The sequence below is a fragment of the Heteronotia binoei genome, chromosome 21 (assembly GCF_032191835.1).
Source record: "Heteronotia binoei isolate CCM8104 ecotype False Entrance Well chromosome 21, APGP_CSIRO_Hbin_v1, whole genome shotgun sequence".
Classification (NCBI taxonomy): domain Eukaryota; kingdom Metazoa; phylum Chordata; class Lepidosauria; order Squamata; family Gekkonidae; genus Heteronotia; species Heteronotia binoei.
The window spans coordinates 31,340,948-31,363,868 of record NC_083243.1 but is presented as its reverse complement, the minus strand read 5'-3'; the positions used below and the strand labels follow the sequence as shown (position 1 = coordinate 31,363,868).

General features: G+C 45.9%; 1 protein-coding gene across 1 annotated transcript in view; it reads left to right on the top strand.

The window, feature by feature from the left end:
* HHIPL1 (HHIP like 1) overlaps nucleotides 1-22,921 on the top strand; it is a 55,716-nt gene that overhangs the window by 12,622 nt on the left and 20,173 nt on the right. The window contains exons 3-4 of the mRNA XM_060262774.1: nucleotides 9,715-9,858; nucleotides 21,951-22,279. Of these exons, the coding sequence (XP_060118757.1) occupies nucleotides 9,715-9,858; nucleotides 21,951-22,279 (473 nt within the window). The remainder of the gene's footprint in view (nucleotides 1-9,714; nucleotides 9,859-21,950; nucleotides 22,280-22,921) is intronic.

The window sequence follows — 22,921 nt, the reverse complement described above, 5'->3', positions numbered from 1 at the left end:
CACAGAACTGTTAAAGTATTTGCTGCACTCACCAGTGGCTTAAGGGAGCGGAGCCAAGGAGCATGTTCAGGAAACTATACAGATCATGCCTTAAGCTCCTTGCAACATTAATGCTCACATACAGAGTTTTGCCCCTTGAATTTATTAGCATTATGCTTGCACAGGGGACCTTTCCTTTCAGGTCTGAGATCTCAATATATACATGGTTTAGGGCAGGGGTGGCCATACTTCATGTAAGAGCCACATAGAATAAACATCAGATGTTTGAGGACAGAAAGGAAGGCAGGAAGACAAATAGATGGATGGGAAGGGGGAGGTGGAAAGAAAGCAACTTTTAACTTTAAATGCATTCTCCAAGCCACTAGCTGACTTGATTTGGAGAGGTAAATTAAAGAGCGAAATGCCTTCTCCAGGTCACACAATATGTATGAAAGAGCCAGTTTGGCCACTCCTGCTTTAGGGAATGTACTTTTCTCCCCCAGAATAACTATGAATGTTCCATAGTGCTATGTACCATGGAAAGATGTGTATGTTGCAGTACGTGCCTGAATACTGATGAATGACAGTATTGATAAGTCTCATTGCTAGTTTAATAAAATAGACACAGAAAAAAGTACTGTATTGGTTTCAAAACAAATTCATCCCTTTCTGTGGAAAAAGGGGATCCACTGAGATTTTGAAAAGCTTGCTGAAGATATCTAGAATGGAAATTGCTGTGGGTAGTTACAGGAAGTTGGGATGAGATGGGATGGAATTAAAGTAGGGGGCCAACAAAATGTGCTGTCTCATTAAAGGGGATTCTGCTCATTAAGCTCCATTGCAGATTTTCCGAAGGATTTTCTTCTCTGGATGACATCCGTTAACAATCCCAAGGATTTTTTCTTCAGCATGTGGTTTGGCTTACTTGTTTTCAAACATCTGGGTGTGTTTACTGAACAGTTCTGTGTCTACCGACACCTTTGGCTTGGTGCCCTTTGCTTACACTGAAGCTCCCTTTGCTTTTGACAGACTATAATCTGGATGATATGGGCTGATCTAAAATAGAGTTCATGCAGAGACTGTGCTTTTGTCTAGAACTGATTTCGCACTCACCTTATACCACTCTGACATTCCTCTTTTCAGCATGGCATCCTTCCAGTGTCTCGCTATCTGTCCTGGGGCTTCAGCCTGAGTCTCTTTTTTTCATGGCAAAGAGAAACTGTTTTTTTGCGGTTTCTCTTTGCCGCACAAAAATGGTGACACAGGCTGAAGCCCCGGGGCAGATAGTGGGAAGTCAGAAGGACGTCACGCTGAAAAGAGGAACCTCAGAGCGGTGTAGGATGAGTGCAGAATCGGTCTAGATGTACCCCCTTTTCCTTCAAGCTCTACATTGGTATGAATTGAAAGAGATCACATGGGTCACAGTTGCTACATCCATTTTCCCGAGACTGAAAAGTTTTCACGTGTTCATTTAAGAGAATCTTCAGAGTTGGTCAGTCAATGCCTTGTTATTGGACTGTCTGTATATCTTTCCCCTGTGCTTTTGTTTCAGTTTCAAAATTTTTATTTAAAATTGCAAAGCAATACACAAAGATAGAACAAACCAAAAATGAGCAAGACTAACCAAACATCAATCAAATCATACAGTAACTCCAAAAATATTTAACATAATCAATCTAGATATAATAGATCAATAAAAAATAAAGTCTAAATATTTTCTAGGCAATTTACAATCCACAGTATTATGAGAGGCAATGTATTTTAAAAAGGGAGAACTTTTCTTCTCAAAATCAGGGTTATATAAAGAATTATCATCAATTAATAACTGTCGCCAAGTTTATCAGATACTGACAAATTCCACACCTTAAGAAACCATCTTTGGACAGTAGGCACATTCTTTTTTTCCCAACATTGTGCTGATGCTGTTTTTACTGTTTAGAGTAAATTAGCTATAAGATTTCTACTCAATTTAGTTATTTTAGTATTGCCCCAATAATTTAACAATACTGACACAGGTGTGTTAGGGACTATAATCCCAATGATTTCGTTAGTAATTTTTAAAATGCTATTCCAAAATTCTTTAACAGATGGACATTCCCACCAGCAATATATAAATGAGCCCAAGGACCTAGACTGTTTCCAACAACCAGGAGTTGACAAAGATTTCCTATGAAAACCCCTGTGCTTTTTAGTTGAGCTTCTCACCATGCATCTGTGTTGGAGCTTTCTACGCTTTCCCTTGAGCTGGTGCAAAGTGACATCAAAGTCAGAATCGTCTATGACTGGCAGTGGCTCCCTGGGGTCTCAGGCTGAGGTCTTCCACATCACCCACTGCCTGGTCCTTTTAACTGAAGATGCCAGGGATTGAACCTGGGAACTTCTGGATGCCAGGCTGATGCTCTACCACTGAGCCATGGCCCCTGTGGTGATATTCCATTCAAGTATTGGCCAGCACTGACCCTGTTTCACTTCTTAGATTTAAAGAGATCAATCTAGCTTGGGCCACATAGTTCAGGTCACTTTAGAAGCACAGTAATACGATGCATAAAAACATGTACCTGTGATCTTGTGGACTGTACTCAAACCTGTGTGGACTGTACTCAAGCCTGAAATCTGGCTAACTGGAAGAAATATGGTGGGGTGTGTGTGGGGACATACGTATCACGCAGCTAAAGAAAATTCCTTATGGCAGCAAGACCAGATAGGGGTTGATTGACATTCTCAGACCTCTGTAAGAACTCGAGACTTAATGACTGCTCTGAGCAACTTACACTGTGATCCTGAGCAGAGCTGTGTGTATGGGTGTTGTGCTGTCAAGTTGCTCCTGACTTTGGCAATCCTATGAATTAGTCATTAACAGCCTTGCTCAGGTCTTGCAGATTGAGGTCCGTGGTTTTGTTAATGGAGTCAATCCATCTCCTGTTGGGTCTTCCTCTTTTCTGCTGAGTTACACCCTTCTAAGCCTATTGACTTTAGTGGACTTTAAAGGATGTAGCTCTGCTTAGGCTTGCACTGTAAAGCGGCTACCACATGGCAAGGATTCTCTGTTTGGCTTGGTTGTCACAGACAATGCTGAGGCCTGTGTGTTGGCAGTGGAGTTCCCACATGGAGAGTTTTCTGTGCACTTTCCTGCATCTTCTCTCCGCTTCCCCAAGCTTTTCCCTTCCACGTATGCTTCACGTATGCTCTTCAGAGACTGGCCATTCCTTTTCTGTTTTTCCCCCTCATGCATGTGCTGTAGTAAAATATCAACATACTTTCAGTCTTTGTGTCTGCCTGAATTGGTATCTTGAACTTTTTGTTTCCTTTACTGGTATATGGAAAAATCCCTGCACCATCAACTTGGAAATGATTGGTTGTTGAGGAGTAGAAGACGACAGTATTAGATCCGTAGTCTGCCCTCCACTCTGAAGCTCAGAGTGGTCAGTCTCCTTTACCTTCCCACCCACAACAGACACCATGTGAAGTGGGTGAGGCTGAGAGAGCTCTTCCAGAAGCTACCCTTTCAAGTACAACTCCTATGAGAGCTATGGCTGACTCAAGGCCATTCCAGCAGCTGCAAGTGGAGGAGTGGGGAATCAAACCCAGTTCTCCCAAGTAAGAGTCCGCGCACTTAACCACTACACCAAACTGGCTTTCACAGTAGGGGTGTGTGCTTGGTATATATGAGTCAAGTAAATACCCAAAAAGTACCTTATGGTATTGCAATTGCAATTAAAGCACAACTTCATGCTTCAAAACAAGTGTTTCTGTTTGGAAGCCAAAGTGGAGGAGAATCTCCATGTGGAAATAGCTTAGGAGACCTGATTTTGCTGGCTACAGTTTGCTTTTGCTTTCTCACAGGCTAAGTCTGACATATACATATGGAAATGCAAGGGTTTTTTTTTTTACACTTTTCTCAGTGGCAGGTCTGATTTCTGTGTATTGCTTTTAGTTATTTAGTACTTGTGAACAACCGTGTTCCAGAAATGGAATAAAAACAGACATATGAGACAAGAAAAAAAATTGGCCTCACTGCTTGGTTGTCAAGGGTAACTATATATGGCCATGCTTTAGAAGGGAGATTGCTGCTTCTTCAGCAGCAACAGCAGCAAGTACACTTTCCCTATGATGAAAGGTTGAAACGCTTGGGGCTCTTTAGCTTGGAGAAACGTCAACTGCGGGGTGACATGATAGAGGTTTACAAGATAATGCATGGGATGGAGAAAGCAGAGAAAGAAGTACTTTTCTCCCTTTCTCACAATACAAGAACTCGTGAGCATTTGATGAAATTGCTGAGCAGGCAGGTTAAAATGGATAGAAGGAAGTACTTCTTCACCCAAAGGGTGATTAACATGTGGAATTCACTGCCACAGGAGGTGGTGGTGGCCACAAGCATAGCCACCTTCAAGAGGGGTTTAGATAAAAATATGGAGCAGAGGTCCATCAGTGGCTATTAGCCACAATGTGTATATGTGTGTGTGTATATATGTATATAATTTTTTTTTTGCCACTATGTGACACAGTGTTGGACTGGATGGGCCATTGGCCTGATCTAACATGGCTTCTCTTATGTTCTTATGTTCCCTTTCCATTGCATGGCACAGTGGGACACAAGCACCCAAAAAGCAAGAAGGGGCAGGCACTAAGAAGCAGAAGACACAGCAGCTGGGATGTAGTCTAGTTAGGTCAGCAGTGGCAGTCTAATGTGCACACGTGAAGCTGCTGTATACCAAGTCAGACTGCCATTCTGTCTAGGTCAGGGGTGACCAAACTGCAACTGGGGAGCCACATGTGGCTCTTTCACACACATTATGTATCTCTTAAAGCCCCCACTGCCCCGTCGGCTGGCTTGGAGAAGGCATTTCTCTCTTTAAATCACTTTGCCAAGCCAGCTAGCGGCTTGGAAAATGCATTTAGAGTGGCTTTCATTCCACTTCTTCCCTCCCCATCTATTTTCCTCCCTCCCTCCCTCCTTTCCTCTTATGTTAAGCAAATTTGGCCACCCCTGGTTTAGGTCAATTGAAGAAGACTGCAGATTTATACCTCGCCCTTCTCCCTGAAACAGAGCTGCTTAAAATCTCCTACTCCCCCCACAACAGACACCCTGTGAGGTGGGTGAGGCTGAGAGCGCTCTCACAGCAGCTGTCCTTTCAAGGAGAACTCGTGTGAGAGCTACAGCTGACCCATGGCCATTCCAGCAGCTGTAGATGGAGGAATGGGGAATCAAACTCAGTTCTATCAGATCAGAGTCCGCACACTTTTAACCACTACACCAAACTGGCTCTCTGTGGCTCTCACCAATACCGTCTACTGTGACTGGCAGCAGCACTCTAGAGTCTCAGGCAGAGGCCTTTCACGTCTTATGTGACCCTTTTAACTTGAGATGCCCAGAACTGAACCTAGGACCTTCTTCATATGAAGTGATGCTCTTATCACTGAGCCATAGAGGCAGCCCAGATGAAAATAGGTTTCCCTGGGAAGTTAGACCAGGAGGTAGCTGTGCAAAGGAGAAGTGGATGTAATGAAGGAGTTATTTAAATGGGATGAGTCAAGGAGGATAATTGAGCAGCTGTTCACTTACCACTTCCTAGCAGCCCTTCCCTGCATGGATTTTCAGAATACAAGCAGGAAAAAGTTGCATCAGGAGTGACCTTTACATTCCTTTTCTGCTGAACTGTCTGTCCTCTTGTCTAAAACTCAGGCCAGCTGGGTCATCTTTGTTTGGTTGTATTTCGGTAAGACCCAGACATCTGGCTCTGAGCTTGGGCACAGAATTGTGGCCTTCAGGATGAGCGAGCAGTGACTTACATCAACTTCAGTCAAAGCAAATAGCAGATCTCAAATAAGCTGTCATGAGCAAATACTGTGGAAAATTGCATGTATGTGAATTAGGTGGGGAATGAGTTCATGTGAATCTTAACACACTCTGAGCTCGTCATACTTCTAAAAGAAAGTCTGTTGCAAAATAAAACCCTTTCATCAGTGGAGAAGAGTAACATCTGGTTTTGCAATTATAGCAATGGAAGAATAGACCAACTGAATGCCTTGTAATTTTTTTTTCTTCCCGGAAAGGAAATCACAGGGATATTTCTGTGTGGCTCACTGTGATTTTGCATAATTATTAGAAAGAGTAGTTTTGTCTGAAAATTTCAGATGTCGCTTTTTTCAGATTCTCTACAGAACCTTTATTTGTCTCATTTCCTTGTGAAATCTTTTGCAGATTTAAGTGAGGAATATTGCATCCAGTGTTCACTTCCTGCTTAGAAAACTGTGCTGTCTTTCATGGGCCCATTGATGAGTTGAAATACATAAGAATGGGTAGAACTTTGGAATGAGACTTGAATCCCAGTTTTATCCTTGCTGTTAATATTGCAGTCAAAGCACTCATTTCTGGGCTCCTTCAACTGAATCTACAGATTCTCCCATTCATATTCACACAAAAAAAGGAAAAAAATGCAGCAATCCAAGGTTCATGTCAGAGTTCTCATCTTATAATATGTGCAGTCAAACAAAATTGAGGTCCTCCGGTCAGAGGGGTCTTCAGTTGTAAAAACTCCAAGCTTGAACAAGTTTTAGGCAATTCCTCCCCCCCTCCCCTGCCATTAAGGAAAGCTTTCTCTCGGTACTAAGAGTTGCTTTCCCAGTGTTTACAGCTACTTGCAGTTAGATGTTCCTCATGAAAGGCACAAAAATCATTTGGAGCTGTACTGTTGCAGTCTCATCAAAAGTCAGTTTCTGAAGGCAAATTACACAGTCAGGATCTGAAATCCATTTTGTTCAAAATGGCAGTAACTAGGCCAAGTCAAGGCCAAAAGGGTGCTGGATTAACAAATTATTGTTTGCTTCTGCCTCATGCATTTTAGCTTCTGTATTTTGTAAAGAACATTCCTATCTTCCAGGCCTGGGACTGATCGGGAGCATCTAATACTACAAACCAAGGGTGTTGAACTCGTTTGTTATGAGGGCCGGATCTGACATAAATGAGACCTTGTCGGGCCAGGCCATGTGTGTACTTATTTAAGATCAGGTACGCCGATCAGCGGCACGCCGAAGCAGCCTGTCACTAATAACACAGGTCGAGATGCAGGACAGGAACCCGGAAGTGACCGACAGGCTGCTTCAGCGTGCCGCTGCGCCGGCCCCCTGGGCCCCACAACGATGGGACCGATGCCACAGGGACGGGCTCGAAACACTCTATAACCCCTCAAAAGAACAGCAGTCTAGCTCGCTTCCCCCGAGCCCTGCCGCCATAAGCCTCAAGGGGGCTCATTTTGCGGCATCTCCCGGCGGGAGGGTGGCACCCGCACGGGACACATATCAAATGAAAGAGGGGGCGCAGGGCTATCAGAAACAGCCGGCGGAGGGAGTCGGGAGACCACCCCACTGGGGGATCCACACCCCGAAAGTGATGAAGGTGGCACAGATAGAGCCAACAGAGCAAACAGGACAAAATAAATAGGCTGCATTATGCAGCACAGTTGAGAAAGTGCCTTATCCCATATACTGATGAAGTAAATACAGGATCTGAGAACAAAATTGCACCAGAAGACACAAACACAAAGCTCCCTTACACTGAATCAGTGCTTGGGTCCACGAAAGTCAGTATTGTCTAGTCCAGTCACAAACACAAAGCTCCCTTACACTGAATCAGTGCTTGGGTCCACGAAAGTCAGTATTGTCTAGTCCAGTCACAAACACAAAGCTCCCTTACACTGAATCAGTGCTTGGGTCCACCAACGTCAGTATTGTCTACTCCAGGGGTGGCCAGAGGGAGGGAAGGAAGGAGGGAGGAAGGAAGGAGGGAAGGAAGGAAGGAAGGGGGGAGGGAGGGAAGGAGGGAGGAAGGAGGGAGGGAAGGAAGGGAGGAGGGAGGGAGGGAAGGGAGGAGGGAGGGAAGAAAGGAAGGGAGGAGGGAAGAAAGGAAGGGAGGCGGGAGGGAAGGGAGGCGGGAGGGAAGGAAGGAGGGAAGGAAGGGAGGAGGGAGGAAGGAGGGAGGGGAGGAGGGAAGGAAGAAAGGAAGGAGGGAGGGAAGGGAGGAGGGAAGGAAGGAGGGAAGGAAGGAAGGCCGCCTCCTCCCGCCAGCCGCCCCCCCCCCCGCTTTCGGCCCCCTCCCTCCCTGCCTGCCCTGCTTACCTGCTTCCAGGGCGGCGGAGAGGCCGGCAGCAGCGTCGGAGAAGCCGGGGAGGCGTCGGAGAGGCCGGCGCTGGTCGCTGAAGGCCGTCCAGCGACCAGTGCCGGCCTCTCCGACGCCCTCCCCGGCCTCCGCCTGCACTGGAGGCCCGCGTGCGGGGCCCTGCGGCGGTGGCGGAGGCCGGGGAAGCGTCGGAGAGGCCGGCGCTGGTCGCTGGAGGCCCTCCAGCAACCAGCGCCGGTCTCTCCGCTGCTTCCCCGGCCTCCACCACCGCCGGGACCCGCGCGCGGGCGGGGAAGGCGGCGAGTGAGGGAGGGAGCGTCCCCGCGCATGCGCAGAGCCAGCCACAATGGCCTGCGCACGCGCAGGGACACTCCCTCCCTCACTCGCTGCCTTCCCCGCCCGCGCGAGCGGCCCCCGGCTCGCTGGCTGGCTGGCTAAACCGGGACCTCTAATGGTCCCGGTATAGCCAGCCCGGGAGCCGGGAATTGGGGGCCAGAACCGGGACTTTCCCGGGAGACCGGGTCGGTCTGGCCACCCTACACTGAAGAGTGCACTGCTTCTCCGTATTTGAACACTGTATGGCTTTCTAAAGCAAAATAAGGAATTCAACATGAACATCAGCAGGCTGAAGTGGTTAGAGCATTTGACTAGGACCTGGGAGACCCAGCGTCAAACCTCTGCTCTGTCGTGAAGGCTTGCTGGGTAATCTTGGGCCAATCATTCTCTTTCTGACTAACCTACCTCACAGGGTCATTGTTAATAAGATAAAATGCAGGAGAGAAGAATGATGTGGTTAGCTGCTTTAAGTCTCCATTGGTGTGAAAAGCGAGACCTGAATATTAAAAGAAGACTTTCAGGCATTCACACACAACTGTTTCACTCCTCAGCTGGAACCTGGGAATTGATGGCCCAGCCCCTGGTAGAATGATTGGAACAGGCTGAAGGAGGTGGCATTCTGGTAGGTCTGTCAGTGGCTACTAACCACAGTGACTAAAGGGAATGCCCATATTTCAAATCAGTAAACCTCTGAATATCAGGCCCTCCAGAATAACTGGTTGGCCACTGTGTAAGGCAGGATGCTGGACTAGGTGGACCACTGGTATGATCCAGCAGGGCTCTTCTTAGGTTCTGAAAATTACATCTGGTGGAGTAGGAATATCTGGTTCTCCCTTATCTTAAACCATCACTGTTGTCCCCACTTAATCTGAGCCAATCCAGTGTCTTCTGCTGGAACCAGTTGCTCTGTCAACTTGTACACTTACGAGCAGGGGTTGTTTTGTAGAAAAATAGGTGGTGGAGCTCATCCTGGGATTGTTATGCAGCTGCACCTACTATTCAGTGGACAAGGTAGGAGGAGTGGGGGCTGTCGGAAAGGTTCAGGAGCTGTGCTTCTGTGAGCTGCTGAATTCAAGGCCTGTTTACAAAGAAAGGAATTTTGGCTTTATTCTCTTAGGTTATAATGAAAGAGAATACAGCTTTCTTTACTGCAGAGCCTAACACTGACTTGTATAATACATGCAGTTGATCCACATTTGATGCAGATTTGTCATTAAAGACTGTGTGTTGCAGTTGCTTATATTTTGGCACTAAGGTTCTTTTTCTCTTCCCCCCTTCCCTAGAATAATTCTGGAGATAGATGAACCAGCTTCCAATCATAATGGAGGAGAACTGCTGTTTGGAGACGATGGCTATCTTTATATCTTCACTGGAGATGGTGGAATGGCTGGTGATCCTTTTGGGACATTTGGAAATGCTCAAAACAAGTAGGAGTCTTGGATTCTTTGGTTTGTTCATTTGGCAGGTGGGCTGTATCCCCTAGGTTGCCTATACATAGAAAAGGCAGAGCGGCCTCAGTAGCAGCATACATTTTTCTTTCAAATAGGCTGTACCATTGACTACGAAGTACAAAGATAAAGCAGTTTCAGGTGGGTAGCCATTTTAATCTGCAGTAAGAGAGCAAGATTTGAGTTCAGTAGCACCTTAAAGACCAACAAGATTTTCATGGTATGAACTTTCAAGGGTCAAAGCTCCCTTTGTCAGATACTGTGCTGGGATTTCATAGAATCACAGAGTTGGAAGGGACCTCCAGGGTCATCTATACCAATCCCCTGTGCAATGCAGGAAATTCACAAATACCTTCCCCCTCACACACACCCAGTGACCCCAGCTCCGTGCCCAAAAGATGGCATGAAACCTCCAGTATCCTTGGCCTGGGGAAAATTGTTTCTTGTGAAGTGTCTCCAAAATCTGGCAGTTACTGAATGAGTCACACAAAACAGTGCCTTTGCTTCAGAATGCTGAAACTGTAGTTGTCAACAACATGGGACCAAGAGAATCTTATACCATATGAGTTCAGTCCACTACTTACCAGAAGCTCTCCTCTGTGTTTCTGCGCTTTGATAGACCAGGTGTGTGAGCACTGGAGACAGGGCCTTCTCAGTAGTGGCCCCCAGGCTGTGGAACTCGCTACAGAAGTTTGACTGGCACTCAATTTATTGACTTCTAGGTTCCAAGAAAAGTCAGTACTGTTCTCCCAGGCCTTTTAGATCAGTCTCCCTCCCCCATTCCCCAATTTAGTGGTGTATAAGTTTTCCTGCTTAAAACATTAGTTTTTCTGCAGTCTAAATAATATCAGCTATAAACTAAAAAGCTTTCAAAACCATTAAGCAGTCAACATAAAACCAGAAAAAAAACCTAACCCCTGGATAAAAACAGGAAAAATGATCAGTTATAAACTGTAACTTTTTTTTCCCTGGGGGGTTTCCTGCTGCTTCTATGTTATGGATTGGGGGGGGGGTGATTTTATTTTTGTACAAAGCATGTCACAAATATTTATTTAGAGGTGTAGGTTGTAAATTGCTTTAATACTTTGTCAGGCTATTTTATTTGGCCAACTTCTTCAGTACAGCCCTCTTCAGTTAACTGCAGTTATACAGCTGGATGTGATGTTGCTATGTTGATGTGATGAATACCTTTTTGGGGGGGTGGGGAAAACAATTGGCGGAAGGTGGCCTGCATTCTTGAGGGGTTCGGGGATGCTCAGTGGCTACTATTGCCATGTTGTATGTGTGGTACAGCTAGTTAAGTACAGTAGAGTGGCCAGAGTGTTGTGTTAGGAACAGAGAGACAGGGGGGCTGAGATGGGGTCAGGTCCCTCCCCTTGCCATGAACTGCAGAGTTACTTTGAGCCAGTTGCTTTTGTCAGCTGTTCCCCAAAATTCTGTTTAGGGATTGGGCAGCAGGTAGGAATGGTATAAGGTACAAATTAGGGGTTTACCAGGGGTGGGGTTTGTAGCAGGAACTCCTTTGCATATTAGGCCACACAGCCCTGATGTAGCCAATCCTCCTGGAGCTTATAGTAGGCCCTGTACTAAGAACCCTGTAAGCTCTTGGAGGATTGGCTACATCAGAGGGGTGTGGCTTAATATGCAAAAGAGTTCCTGCTACAAAAAAAGCCCTGGGGTCCTACAGTAAGAAGGGGGAACTGGCAAAAATTACACCTCCCTTACAGTTAGTGGGAAATTTAGTCTGAATCCAACCCAGTGTCCTTTCCCAAACTTTGCAAACAGACAACAGCCATTAACATTTCTAATGGGGCCTGTTGAGGTTGAAACATTTGTTTTCTGAGCTGGGTTTTTATTTTTTGTATGTACTAAAAATGTGTTATGTTATTTGTTAGCAACATACTAATCACTGTGACTTGTAGGGTGACATTCAAAGGGCTGTATGTTGTTGGATCCTTGGCATGCACCAAATTTATGTTGGTGCGGTCAGGGTTGATGGGCTGGTTTTGCCCCCTCCCCAATACACACAGCCATGTTATTCTCAAAAGCCTTCCTTTCTTTTTCTATGTGGTGGAGTAGCAACCATTCATTTGTATGGAAAAGAGTAAAGGTGGTTTAATGGATGTTGTTGGTGGGGAATCAAAACCTACCTTCTGCCCTTCATGGCCCCACTATTTCTGCTAGAGGTTGTGCCTTGTTCCCGAACTCTTTCCCCAATTGCAACCCATTTGTTTTGTCCCACAGAATTCCATGGCAGAACTGCCTGTATTGCCCCCCCCCCCCCCGAAAAAACCTCTCCTCTGTAACTTCAGCCACTAGAATTTGACAAAAAACATAAGGCTACAAACAACTTTCAACTTGTCCCTGAAGATGCTGAAGATGGAAATGATTGGTTTTTATTTTATTTGGCTCACTGGTAGCGTCTTCTACCTAAACTCCACTGAAATTATTCCAGAATTCCATTTGTGCTCATGTACAGTTTTTTTACAGAGAAAGCCTTCCTGATTGTGCCTGTTTTTTTAAAAACATTCACAGGCAATTGTTGAGCTTGCTGATGCTCTGAGTGGAGTTCACTTAGCTGATAGCTTGACACCCACTTGTTAGTTGTTCACCCGTGAAGCTTTTTAACTCTAAATCACTAGTTTCAGTCTGTCCGGATGGGTGACCACAGAAAAGCATATCATGGGGAAAGCTGCTCAATAGTCCCTTAGAAGGATGATGGTCTTGTTCCAAGTTCTAGAGTATGAATGTCCAGAATAAACAGACTGCAGCTTGGTAGTTTTGCTAGAAAGTTCAGTCACAACATGGGCAAGCAGACCAACCAAAATGAATGACTCTTTTTTCCCCCTCCACATGGGATCCCATTCATTGGCTTGAACTGATGTGTGTCTGTGGGGAAGTGTTCATTTTATGCTACCTGTTCTTAGGATAAACAGACATGTTCTCCCTGTATCTTATTTTTCACCTGATACTACTCGTGAGAAAGGCAGGTGTATGGTATTTATGAATTACCTGTGATTGTAGAAGACATATCCCACACTTCACTCAGATGAAGACATGCCCCATCCTTCACTTTATACCCCACCCTTCACTCGGAGTCTCAGAGCGGCTTCAATATCCTGTCCCTTCCTCTCCCCACAACAAAAACCCTGTGAGGTAGGTGGGGCTGAGAGAGCTCTCCAAGAATTGCTCTTGAGAGGAGCAGCTCTGAAAGAATTATGACTGACCCAAGGTCACCCAGAACAGATAAAAGTACTTCTTCACCCAAAGAGTAAGTGGTAATTGCTGCATGTGGAGGAGTGGGGAATCAAACCTGATTCTTCCAGAATAAGAGTACACACTATTAACCACTACACCAGACTGGCTCTCCACATCCCAAAGACTGGAGTGAATAGCAAAACATTAACAATAGGTTTGGAAAATATATGATTAAAAGGAGTGATAAAACCCAGATGCCATCAGGAGGTCTACCAGCAAGCCAAAACTCCAGAACACCTCCCACTATGGCCCCCCAAATCACCCAGGATACAGAGCATCACTGCCCCAGACATCGTGTTTCGTTTAAACCTTGTGGCTAATAGTCATTGATGGTCCTATGCTCCATATGTTTATCCTGTCCCCTCTTGAAGCTGACTGTGCTTGTAGCCACCACCACTTCCTGCGGCAGTGAATTCTACATATTAATTACTCTTTGGGTGAAGAAGTACTTTTATCTGTTCTAAACCCAGGGATGGAATTCTAGCAGGAGCTCCTTTGCATATTAGGCCAGACACCCCTAATGTAGCCAATCCTCCAAGAGCTTAAAAAAGGTAAAGATAGTCCCCAGTACAAGCACCATAAGGCTCTTTTTGTAAGCGCTTGGAGGATTGGCTACATCAGGGGTGTGTGGCCTAATATGCAAAGGAGCTCCTGCTAGAATTCCACCCCTGTCTAAACCTACTGCTTATTACTTTCATTGAATGCCAAGAATTGATGTATTGATCAAGATCTATATCTGTATCTGAAGAAGTGAGCAGTGACTCACAAAAACTCATACCCTGTCACAAATTTTGTTATTCCTTAAGGTACTACTGGACTCTTGCTCTTTTCTACTGTGTTGTAAGAAAGGAAGAAAAGTACTTCTTTCTCTGCCTTCTCTATCCCGTGCATAATTTTGTAACCCTCTATAATGTCATTTCTCCAAGCTAAAGGGCCCTAACTTCTTTAACCTTCCTTCATAGGGAAGCTGCTCCATCCTCTTAATCATTTTAGTTGCCCTTTTCCAGTGCTGCTGTATCTTTTTTTGAGGTGCAGTGACCAGAATTTAACACACTCGAGGCCACACCATAGATTTATACAGGGGCACTATGTTACTGGATGATTTGTTCCCAGTCCCCTTCCTAATAATCCCCAGCATAGCATTGACCTTTTTTATTGCAGTAGCACACTGAGTCAACATCTTCAGTGATTTATCAACCACGATTCCAAGGTCTTTCTCCTGATTAGTTACTGCCAGTTCAGACCCCATCAAAAGATATCTGTATATATATATGTGTGTGTGTGTGTCTTATCCATATAGACTGGGTCCTCAACCCCCAGGCCATGAACCAGTACCAGTCCGTGGCCTTTTAGCAACTGGGCCATGAGTTATACAATTATTTCATTATATATTACAATGTAGTAATAATAATAATAAGGTGACATTGGATTTATATCCTGCCCTCCGCTCCAAATTTCAGAACATCTCCCAATCTTCTTTATCTTCTTCTCCCTCAACAGACACCCTGTGAAGTAGGTGGGGCTCAGAGAGCTCTCCAAGAAGCTGCCCTTTCAAGGACAACTCTGTGAGAGCTATGGCTGACCCAAACCCGGTTCTCCCAGATAAGAGTTCGCACACTTAACCACCGCACAAAAATAAAGTGCTCAATTGTAGCATCGTGAAACCATCACCCACCCACCCCAGTCCGTGGAAAAATTGCCTTCCACAAACCCTGGTGCCAAAAAGGTTGGGGACCACTGATATAGACAGACAAATAGAGATATAGATATAGAGATATGATGTTACCTGCCCTGAGCCCATCTTGGAAGGGCGGGCTATAAATAAATAAATATTTAAGAAATTATTTATAGTTAGGATTTTTGTCTCCAACGTTCATTACTTTGCACTTGCCTGTGTTGAACCTCATAGTAGTATTTCTTGCATTTTCTAAAGTGTAGACATGGAAACTGCTACAGATGTGCCCTCAAGAAGTCTTAAGAGGAGGCTCTGTTTTGTTGTTACCATCTTTATTCCGTTCATTCTACCAAATTCCACAGCAATTATTCTATCTGCCTTTTCAACCTTTGATCCTATATCCTATTATGACATCCGGCACGCCCAGCTCAAGGATGGTGGCGACTTCGTCTCTGATTAAAAAGCTAAGCTTTTCAAAGTTTAAAACCTTCAATTGATGTTTTGAATTCATCTGCTGATGCTTTCGGCTTGGTTCTTCCTTCTTGGCAGGTGTGGACAAGTTTTATCTTATCTTATTCCACTAACGAGGAGATAATTACCTGCCCTCCACTTACTGCCAGGAATGGATGTTTAAGAAATTTCGGCCAGAGGATTTTATGTCTCTCCTTTAAATCTGGATTTGGAAGTCTTTTCCTGGGCAGAGGAACTTCTCCAAATTGGGAATTTTGGGAGATTATTTAGCTCCTCCTTTGAGAAAAGTCTGTTTGAAGTTTTAGAGTTATTACTATTTCCACCTGTGCTATTCGAAGCATCAAGATGGCGACGAGACGAGAGCCTAGGTGCTAGGGCTCCTGCAAATTTGGTAGCTTTTGCAACAACATGCTTCTAATGAACAACTACGCTGCTATTATTGGGAAGCAAACAGAGGGGTGAAAATTCGACTCCCTTTGTGGGAGCCCTCCTCTAGTTTTCATTCTATTCCTTCCATCCTTCTGTTTCTGCGGGCGCTGCCGGGATGCGGCTGAATCAACGGCTGGGAACCCACAACCTGGAAGCCCTGTACAGGGCTCGAGTGGCATGAGGAGGCCTGGTACATGGGGTGTAGAGGGCTGGCAGTTAGGAGGGACACGGGGGAGGTCTCATTCCCCCCCGGGTCACCTGAGCTGTTGAGGTCCATCAGGCCCCAGACAACAAAGCCGCATCTATATAAACTGTGCCCGCACTTTATGAACATCTATGAGCACTGGCACTTTCAGAAGAGCACTTAATATCTACCTCCCTACTGGTAACTTTGACTTCCACTCCACTCTCCACTGAGATAATTGTTTTATATTGCTGGCCACTAAATGGATTAGAATTGTTATTAGTTATTTAATTAGATACTATTTAATTGCTTAGCACTGCAGATCTATTTATTTTTTTATATATATATATATATATATATATTTAGCATATTGTTGGGGATTGAAATTGGGGGGGGGTTATTTATTAATATGTTATTGATGAAATTAACTATTTTTTGGCTAATCGATTAGAGGGGAGTTTTAGGGTGGGTCTTTTTAATTAAATTAACTATTGATTAAATTAGGAGTGTGCCGGACAGTTGGGGTTTTTGAAGTGGGGAGTGGGGGGGTTAAGTCTTATAATATAGGTGGGGGTGAGGTCGTCTTGGTATTAGCAACGGCCACACCGGATGCAGGTGTGGATGCCTGACCTGAGGATTCCAGTGCTCCTGGGGAGGGGAAGGTATGACGGTGGGAGCAGACAGAATTATAAGGGAAGGAGACGGAGACGAAACAGTGCTCGGCCTCCTTCCAGTCTGTGTCCCATCCTGACGGTGACAGGTAGTGGGGCTAAGAGGAATAGCCCGCCTTCGTCATTGGTGTTATGTAATGCCAGGTCCATAAATAATAAGACCTCAATCCTTAGGGAGTTCCTGCTCAAGCAGGATATGGACCTGGCTTGCATGACCGAGACCTGGGTGCAAGATGGGGAGATGGTGGCTCTCTCCCAGATGACTCCCCCGGGTTACTCGGTCTTTCACCAATCACGGACTAGCGGGGGGAGGGGTGGTGCTATTTAAATGGGAGGATTACTCCTTCCGGGCTCTCCTGGCCCCAACGATCAATGGTATTGAATGTGCCGGACTGGCGTGGGACGTTGGGGAGAGGTTGGCGATCTGGCTGGTGTACCGTCCGCCTAACGCACCGGCCAGTGCCTTACCATCCCTGATGGAGGATGTGGCAGGCTGGGCATTGGAATACCCAGGGCTGATGGTCCTGGGTGATTTCAGTGTCCATGCCGATGACACAGCCTCCAATCTGGCGATGGGCCTAGTGTCTTCCATGGCGACACTGGGACTCTCCCAGTTTGTTACAACTCCCACACACCAGGCTGGTCATATGTTAGATTTGATCTTTGCGTCCAGGATTTTGGTGGACGATATTGCCGTAGAAGCGGTGCCATGGTCGGATCACCTTGCCCTCAAGGCCCGTGTGAAGGCGCCGCCCCAACCCTGTATGGGTGGAGAGCCTATTTTGGATCGCCCGCGGAGTCTGATGGACCCTGAGCGGTTCCAAATGGCCCTGCGGGATCCCTGGCAATTCCTTTGATGACCTGGTTGAGGCTTGGCATGGCCGGCTATCCAGGGCCATCAACGAGATCGCACCCCGACGTCTGTGCCCTCGTGTGAGGCTGGCTCCATGGTACACTGCGGAGCTACGGCAGCTGAAACAAGGGCTCAGATGACTAGAGAGGCAGTGGCGGCATACTCGTGACGAAGCGACGAGAACATCCTACAGAACGTTTATGAGGTCTTATGAGATGGCAGTCAAAGCCGCAAAGAAGGACTACTTTGCGTCTAGGATTGCATCTTCAAATTCGCGCCCGGCAAAATTATTTAGTATAATTAGGAATCTTATAACACTGCCTCAAGGCAGACCAAATGTGAGAGAATTAGAGATAGGCTGTGAGGCTTTTGCGAAATTTTTTGCAGATAAAATCACGTTGCTCCGCCAGAACTTTCCCACCACATTGGATACAGTACAAGATTTTGAGGCTCCGTGCCTGTCTTCTGGTTCAGTTCTGGATTACTTTGACACATTTAGCTGGGGAAAGTTGACGGAATTCTCTCTACTGTACGTCCAACAACTTGTGATCTGGACCCATGCCCCTCTTGGCTGATTAAATCTTGCCAGAGGGAGCTTACATGTCCTTTACGGGACATTGTAAATAGAGCCCTCTCAGAGGGGCAATTTCCAACACCTCTGAAAGAGGCTATGGTCCACCCTCTCTTGAAAAAGAGTACAGCAGACCCGGCCAAATTGGCAAATTACCGACTGGTCTCAAATTTACCATTTTTAGGTAAAATTATCGAGAGGGCAGTAGCACTACAGTTGCAGGGTTTTCTGGATGACGCTTCCATCTTAGATCCTTACCAGTCCGGCTTCCGCCCAGGCCATTGGATGGAGACAGTGCTGGTTGCCTTGGTGGATGATCTCCAGCGGCATCTGGATCAAGGCGGCGTGGCAGTACTGATGTTGTTAGACCTGTCGGCCACGTTCGACACGGTCGACCATCGGTTACTGACCAGTCGATTCGCCGACGCAGGGATCAGGGGGTTAGCCTTACAGTGGCTTTCCTCCTTCCTTGGTGGACGGGGACAAAGGGTGGCGATTGGGGAAGAGCTGTCCCAGAGGCACTTGCTAGATTGTGGGGTGCCACAGGGAGCAGTTTTTTCTCCAATGTTATTTAACATCTACATGCCCCCTTGCCCAGATTGCCCAGAGGTATGGGCTGGGGTGTCATCAATATGCAGATGACACCCAGCTCTATCTACTAATGGACGGCTGGCCTGACTGCGTCCCAAAAATCCTGGACCTGGCGCTGCAAGCCGTGGCAGGTTGGCTCAGGATGAGTGGGTTGAAGCTGAATCCAACGAAGACGGAGGTCCTTTGCTTGGGTCGTGGCGCTCTGGGAGAAATTCCTCTCCCAGTTTTTGACGGTGGGTCACTGAAAGTGGCACACCGGGTCAAGAGCTTGGGTGTCCTACTGGAGCCTTCATTGTCAATGGAGGCCCAGATAGCGGCCACTGCCAAGTCCGCGTTTTTTCATCTTAGACAGGCGAGGCAGTTGGCTCCCTTCCTCAAGTGCCAGGACCTAGCAACAATGATCCATGCAACGGTCACATCAAGACTGGATTACTGTAATGCCCTCTACATGGGGCTGCCTTTGTGCCAAACCCAGAAGCTGCAGCTGGTGCAGAACGCAGCGGCTAGGCTATTGTTAGGGCTCCCGAAGTGGGAGCACATACAGCCGGGGCTGCGCGGGCTGCACTGGCTGCCGGTTGCATACCGGGTTCGGTACAAAGTGCTGGTTATTACTTTTAAAGCCCTATATGGTCGAGGGCCTGCCTACCTGAGGGACCGTCTCTCCCCATACGAACCCCAGAGAGCACTGAGGTCAGTGGGAAAGAACCAGCTGAACATCCCTGGGCCGAGGGAGGCCAAATTGAAGAACACAAGGAAATGAGTCTTCTCTATCGCAGCTCCACACCTGTGGAATCAACTTCCGGATGAAGTGCGGGCCCTGTGGAGTCTTGAGCAATTCCTCAGGACCTGCAAGACTACTCTTTTTAAGATGGCCTTCGCTGAATGCTGAGTTAATGATAGATTCGCTGCTGTTGTATTCCACCATCAATTTATTAAAAACCTGAAATTTAGTACCATAAATGTTAATTTTAATTGGAATGTTGATTTAAATGATGGTTTTAAAATGTAGTATTTATTGAATTATATGATTTTATTGTATTATATTGAATTAATATCTTGTGAGCCACCCTGAGCCTGCTTCGGCAGGGAGGGCGGGATATAAATAAAAAGTGAGATTAGTAAAAGGGAACACAGGCTGAGGCAAATCAAATGCAAGACTGTGATCAGGCAGGCAAAAAGGGACTATGAGGAGCATATTGCAAAAAACATAAAGACCAACAATAAAAATTTCTTCAAATATATTAGAAGTAGGAAACCAGCCAGGGAGGCAGTGGGGCCCTTAGATGACCATGGGGTAAAAGGATTACTGAAGGAGGATAGGGAAATGGCTGAGAAGCTAAATGAATTTTTTGCCTCCGTCTTCACTGTGGAAGATGAGAACTTTTTGCCCGCCCCAGAACCACTAATTTTGGAAGGGGTATTGAAAGACCTGAGTCAGATTGAGGTGACAAAAGAGGAGGTCCTACAACTGATAGACAAATTAAAAACTAATAAGTCACCGGGTCCGGATGGCATACATCCGAGAGTTCTGAAAGAACTCAAAGTTGAACTTGTGGATCTTCTAACAAAAATCTGTAATCTTTCATTGAAATCTGCCTCCATTCCTGAGGACTGGAAGGTAGCAAATGTCACCCCCATCTTTAAAAAAGGTTCCAGAGGAGACCCGGGAAATTACAGGCCAGTCAGTCTGACTTCAATACCGGGAAAGTTGGTAGAAACCATTATCAAGGACAGAATGAGTAGGCACATTGATGAACACGGGTTATTGAGGAAGACTCAGCATGGGTTCTGCAAGGGAAGATCTTGCCTCACTAACCTGTTACATTTCTTCGAGGGGGTGAACAAACATGTGGACAAAGGAGCCCCAATAGATGTTGTTTACCTTGACTTCCAGAAAGCTTTTGATAAAGTTCCTCATCAAAGGCTCCTTAGAAAGCTTGAGAGTCATGGAGTAAAAGGACAGGTCCTCTTGTGGATCAAAAACTGGCTGAGTAATAGGAAGCAGAGAGTCAGTATAAATGGGCAGTCTTCGCAGTGGAGGACGGTAAGCAGTGGGGTGCCGCAGGGCTCGGTACTGGGTCCCATGCTCTTTAACTTGTTCATAAATGATTTAGAGTTGGGAGTGAGCAGTGAAGTGGCCAAGTTTGCGGATGACACTAAATTGTTCAGGGTGGTGAGAACCAGAGAGGATTGTGAGGAACTCCAAAGGGATCTGTTGAGGCTGGGTGAGTGGGCGTCAACGTGGCAGATGCGGTTCAGTGTGGCCAAGTGCAAAGTAATGCACATTGGGGCCAAGAATCCCAGCTACAAATTCAAGTTGATGGGGTGTGAACTGGCAGAGACTGACCAAGAGAGAGATCTTGGGGTCGTGGTAGATAACTCACTGAAAATGTCAAGACAGTGTGCGTTTGCAATAAAAAAGGCCAACGCCATGCTGGGAATTATTAGGAAGGGAATTGAAAACAAATCAGCCAGTATCATAATGCCCCTGTATAAATCGATGGTGCGGTCTCATTTGGAGTACTGTGTGCAGTTCTGGTCACCGCACCTCAATAAGGATATTATAGCATTGGAGAAAGTCCAGAGAAGGGCAACTAGAATGATTAAAGGGCTGGAGCACTTTCCCTATGAAGAAAGGTTGAAACGCTTGGGACTCTTTAGCTTGGAGAAACGTCGACTGCAGGGTGACATGATAGAGGTTTACAAGATAATGCATGGGATGGAGAAAGTAGAGAAAGAAGTACTTTTCTCCCCTTCTCACAATACGAGAACTCGTGGGCATTCGATGAAATTGCTGAGCAGACAGGTTAAAACGGATAAAAGGAAGTACTTCTTCACCCAAAGGGTGATTAACATGTGGAATTCACTGCCAGAGGAGGTGGTGGCGGCCACAAGTATAGCCACCTTCAAGAAGGGTTTAGATAAAAATATGGAGCACAGGTCCATCAGTGGCTATTAGCCACAGTGTGTGTGTATATATAAAATTTTTTGCCACTGTGTGACACAGAGTGTTGGACTTGATGGGCCGTTGGCCTGATCCGACATGGCTTCTCTTATGTTCTTATTAAGTATTATTATTATTATTATTTGGAGAGCCAATTTGGTACAGAGGTTAGTGGGTGAGACTAGGACTGGAGAGAATTCTGTTCAGATCCAAATTTTGTGTTGAAGTTCATTGGGTAACTTTGGGCCAATAGCTCTCTGTCCTCACTTGAAAGAGTTGCAAGAATTGCCAAGCAGATGAGCTGGAAAAGAGAATTTGCATGTGGCATCCTGAGCTCCATAGGGGAGAGATGGGATTTTTTTTTTTACTTAATATAAATCAACAAAATTAACAATGTTTTTTCTATGTTTTGCATGTCCTCCAGGTCAACACTTCTTGGCAAAGTGCTCCGAATCAACGTTGACGATAATGACCGTGGCCCCCTCTACCGGATTCCTCTTGACAATCCTTTTGTGAACGAACCAAAAGCTCGGCCCGAAATCTATGCTTACGGAGTGAGGAATATGTGGCGCTGCTCTTTCGACAGGGGCGACCCCAACACAAAGGAAGGGAAAGGACGGCTTTTCTGCGGCGATGTGGGGCAGAACAAATTTGAGGAAATTGACCTCGTGGAGAAAGGGAAAAATTACGGCTGGAGAGCAAGAGAAGGGTTCAGTTGTTATGACAAAAAGCTCTGCATCAATTCCTCATTAGGTAATTATCTGTTCTGAATAAATGGACTCCATAATAGGTTGTTTGCAGTGCCAGCACTGCCATTATTAGCAACTGGAATGCTTATTTGTAAACATCTATTTTGGGCTTAGAACAAGCCCTGAACAAATTAGGACTTTCCCAAGCTGATCTCAGGCCACAAAGCCATGGGGCGGGCGCCACAGGGAGGGGTGTCCAGTAAGCCTCCTGTTTCTGCTACCTGCTTGTGCCTGCAAAAACAGACTTGGCTTCAACTTTCTACTCCAAAGTTTTCAGCCAGGAGGGAAACTTGAGTTCATTGAAAGAGGATGGCTGTTTTTTAAATTATGTGAAGAGTAAGAAGTGGAAAATGAAGCCCAGCTCTTGCACTGTTGCTCTTAGCTAAATGTGCTGTTAATAGCAGCCCTGAGTGCCAGCTTTTCACAGCAGTTGCTTTATGGGTTGGACAAATACACGGAAGGCACAGTGTCAACTCTGCTATGCAAAACTGTTATTTAATGCAAACCCACAAAGGCACACAGATTATGGGTTTTCGCATTCTTGGTTTTTTTCACCCCTTAGATGTTGAAGGTTTGGTGTACATTGTTGTACCATAATTCAAAAATGAAGGGTACCTATGCCCAGTCCACTTGGAAGGCTCATTGA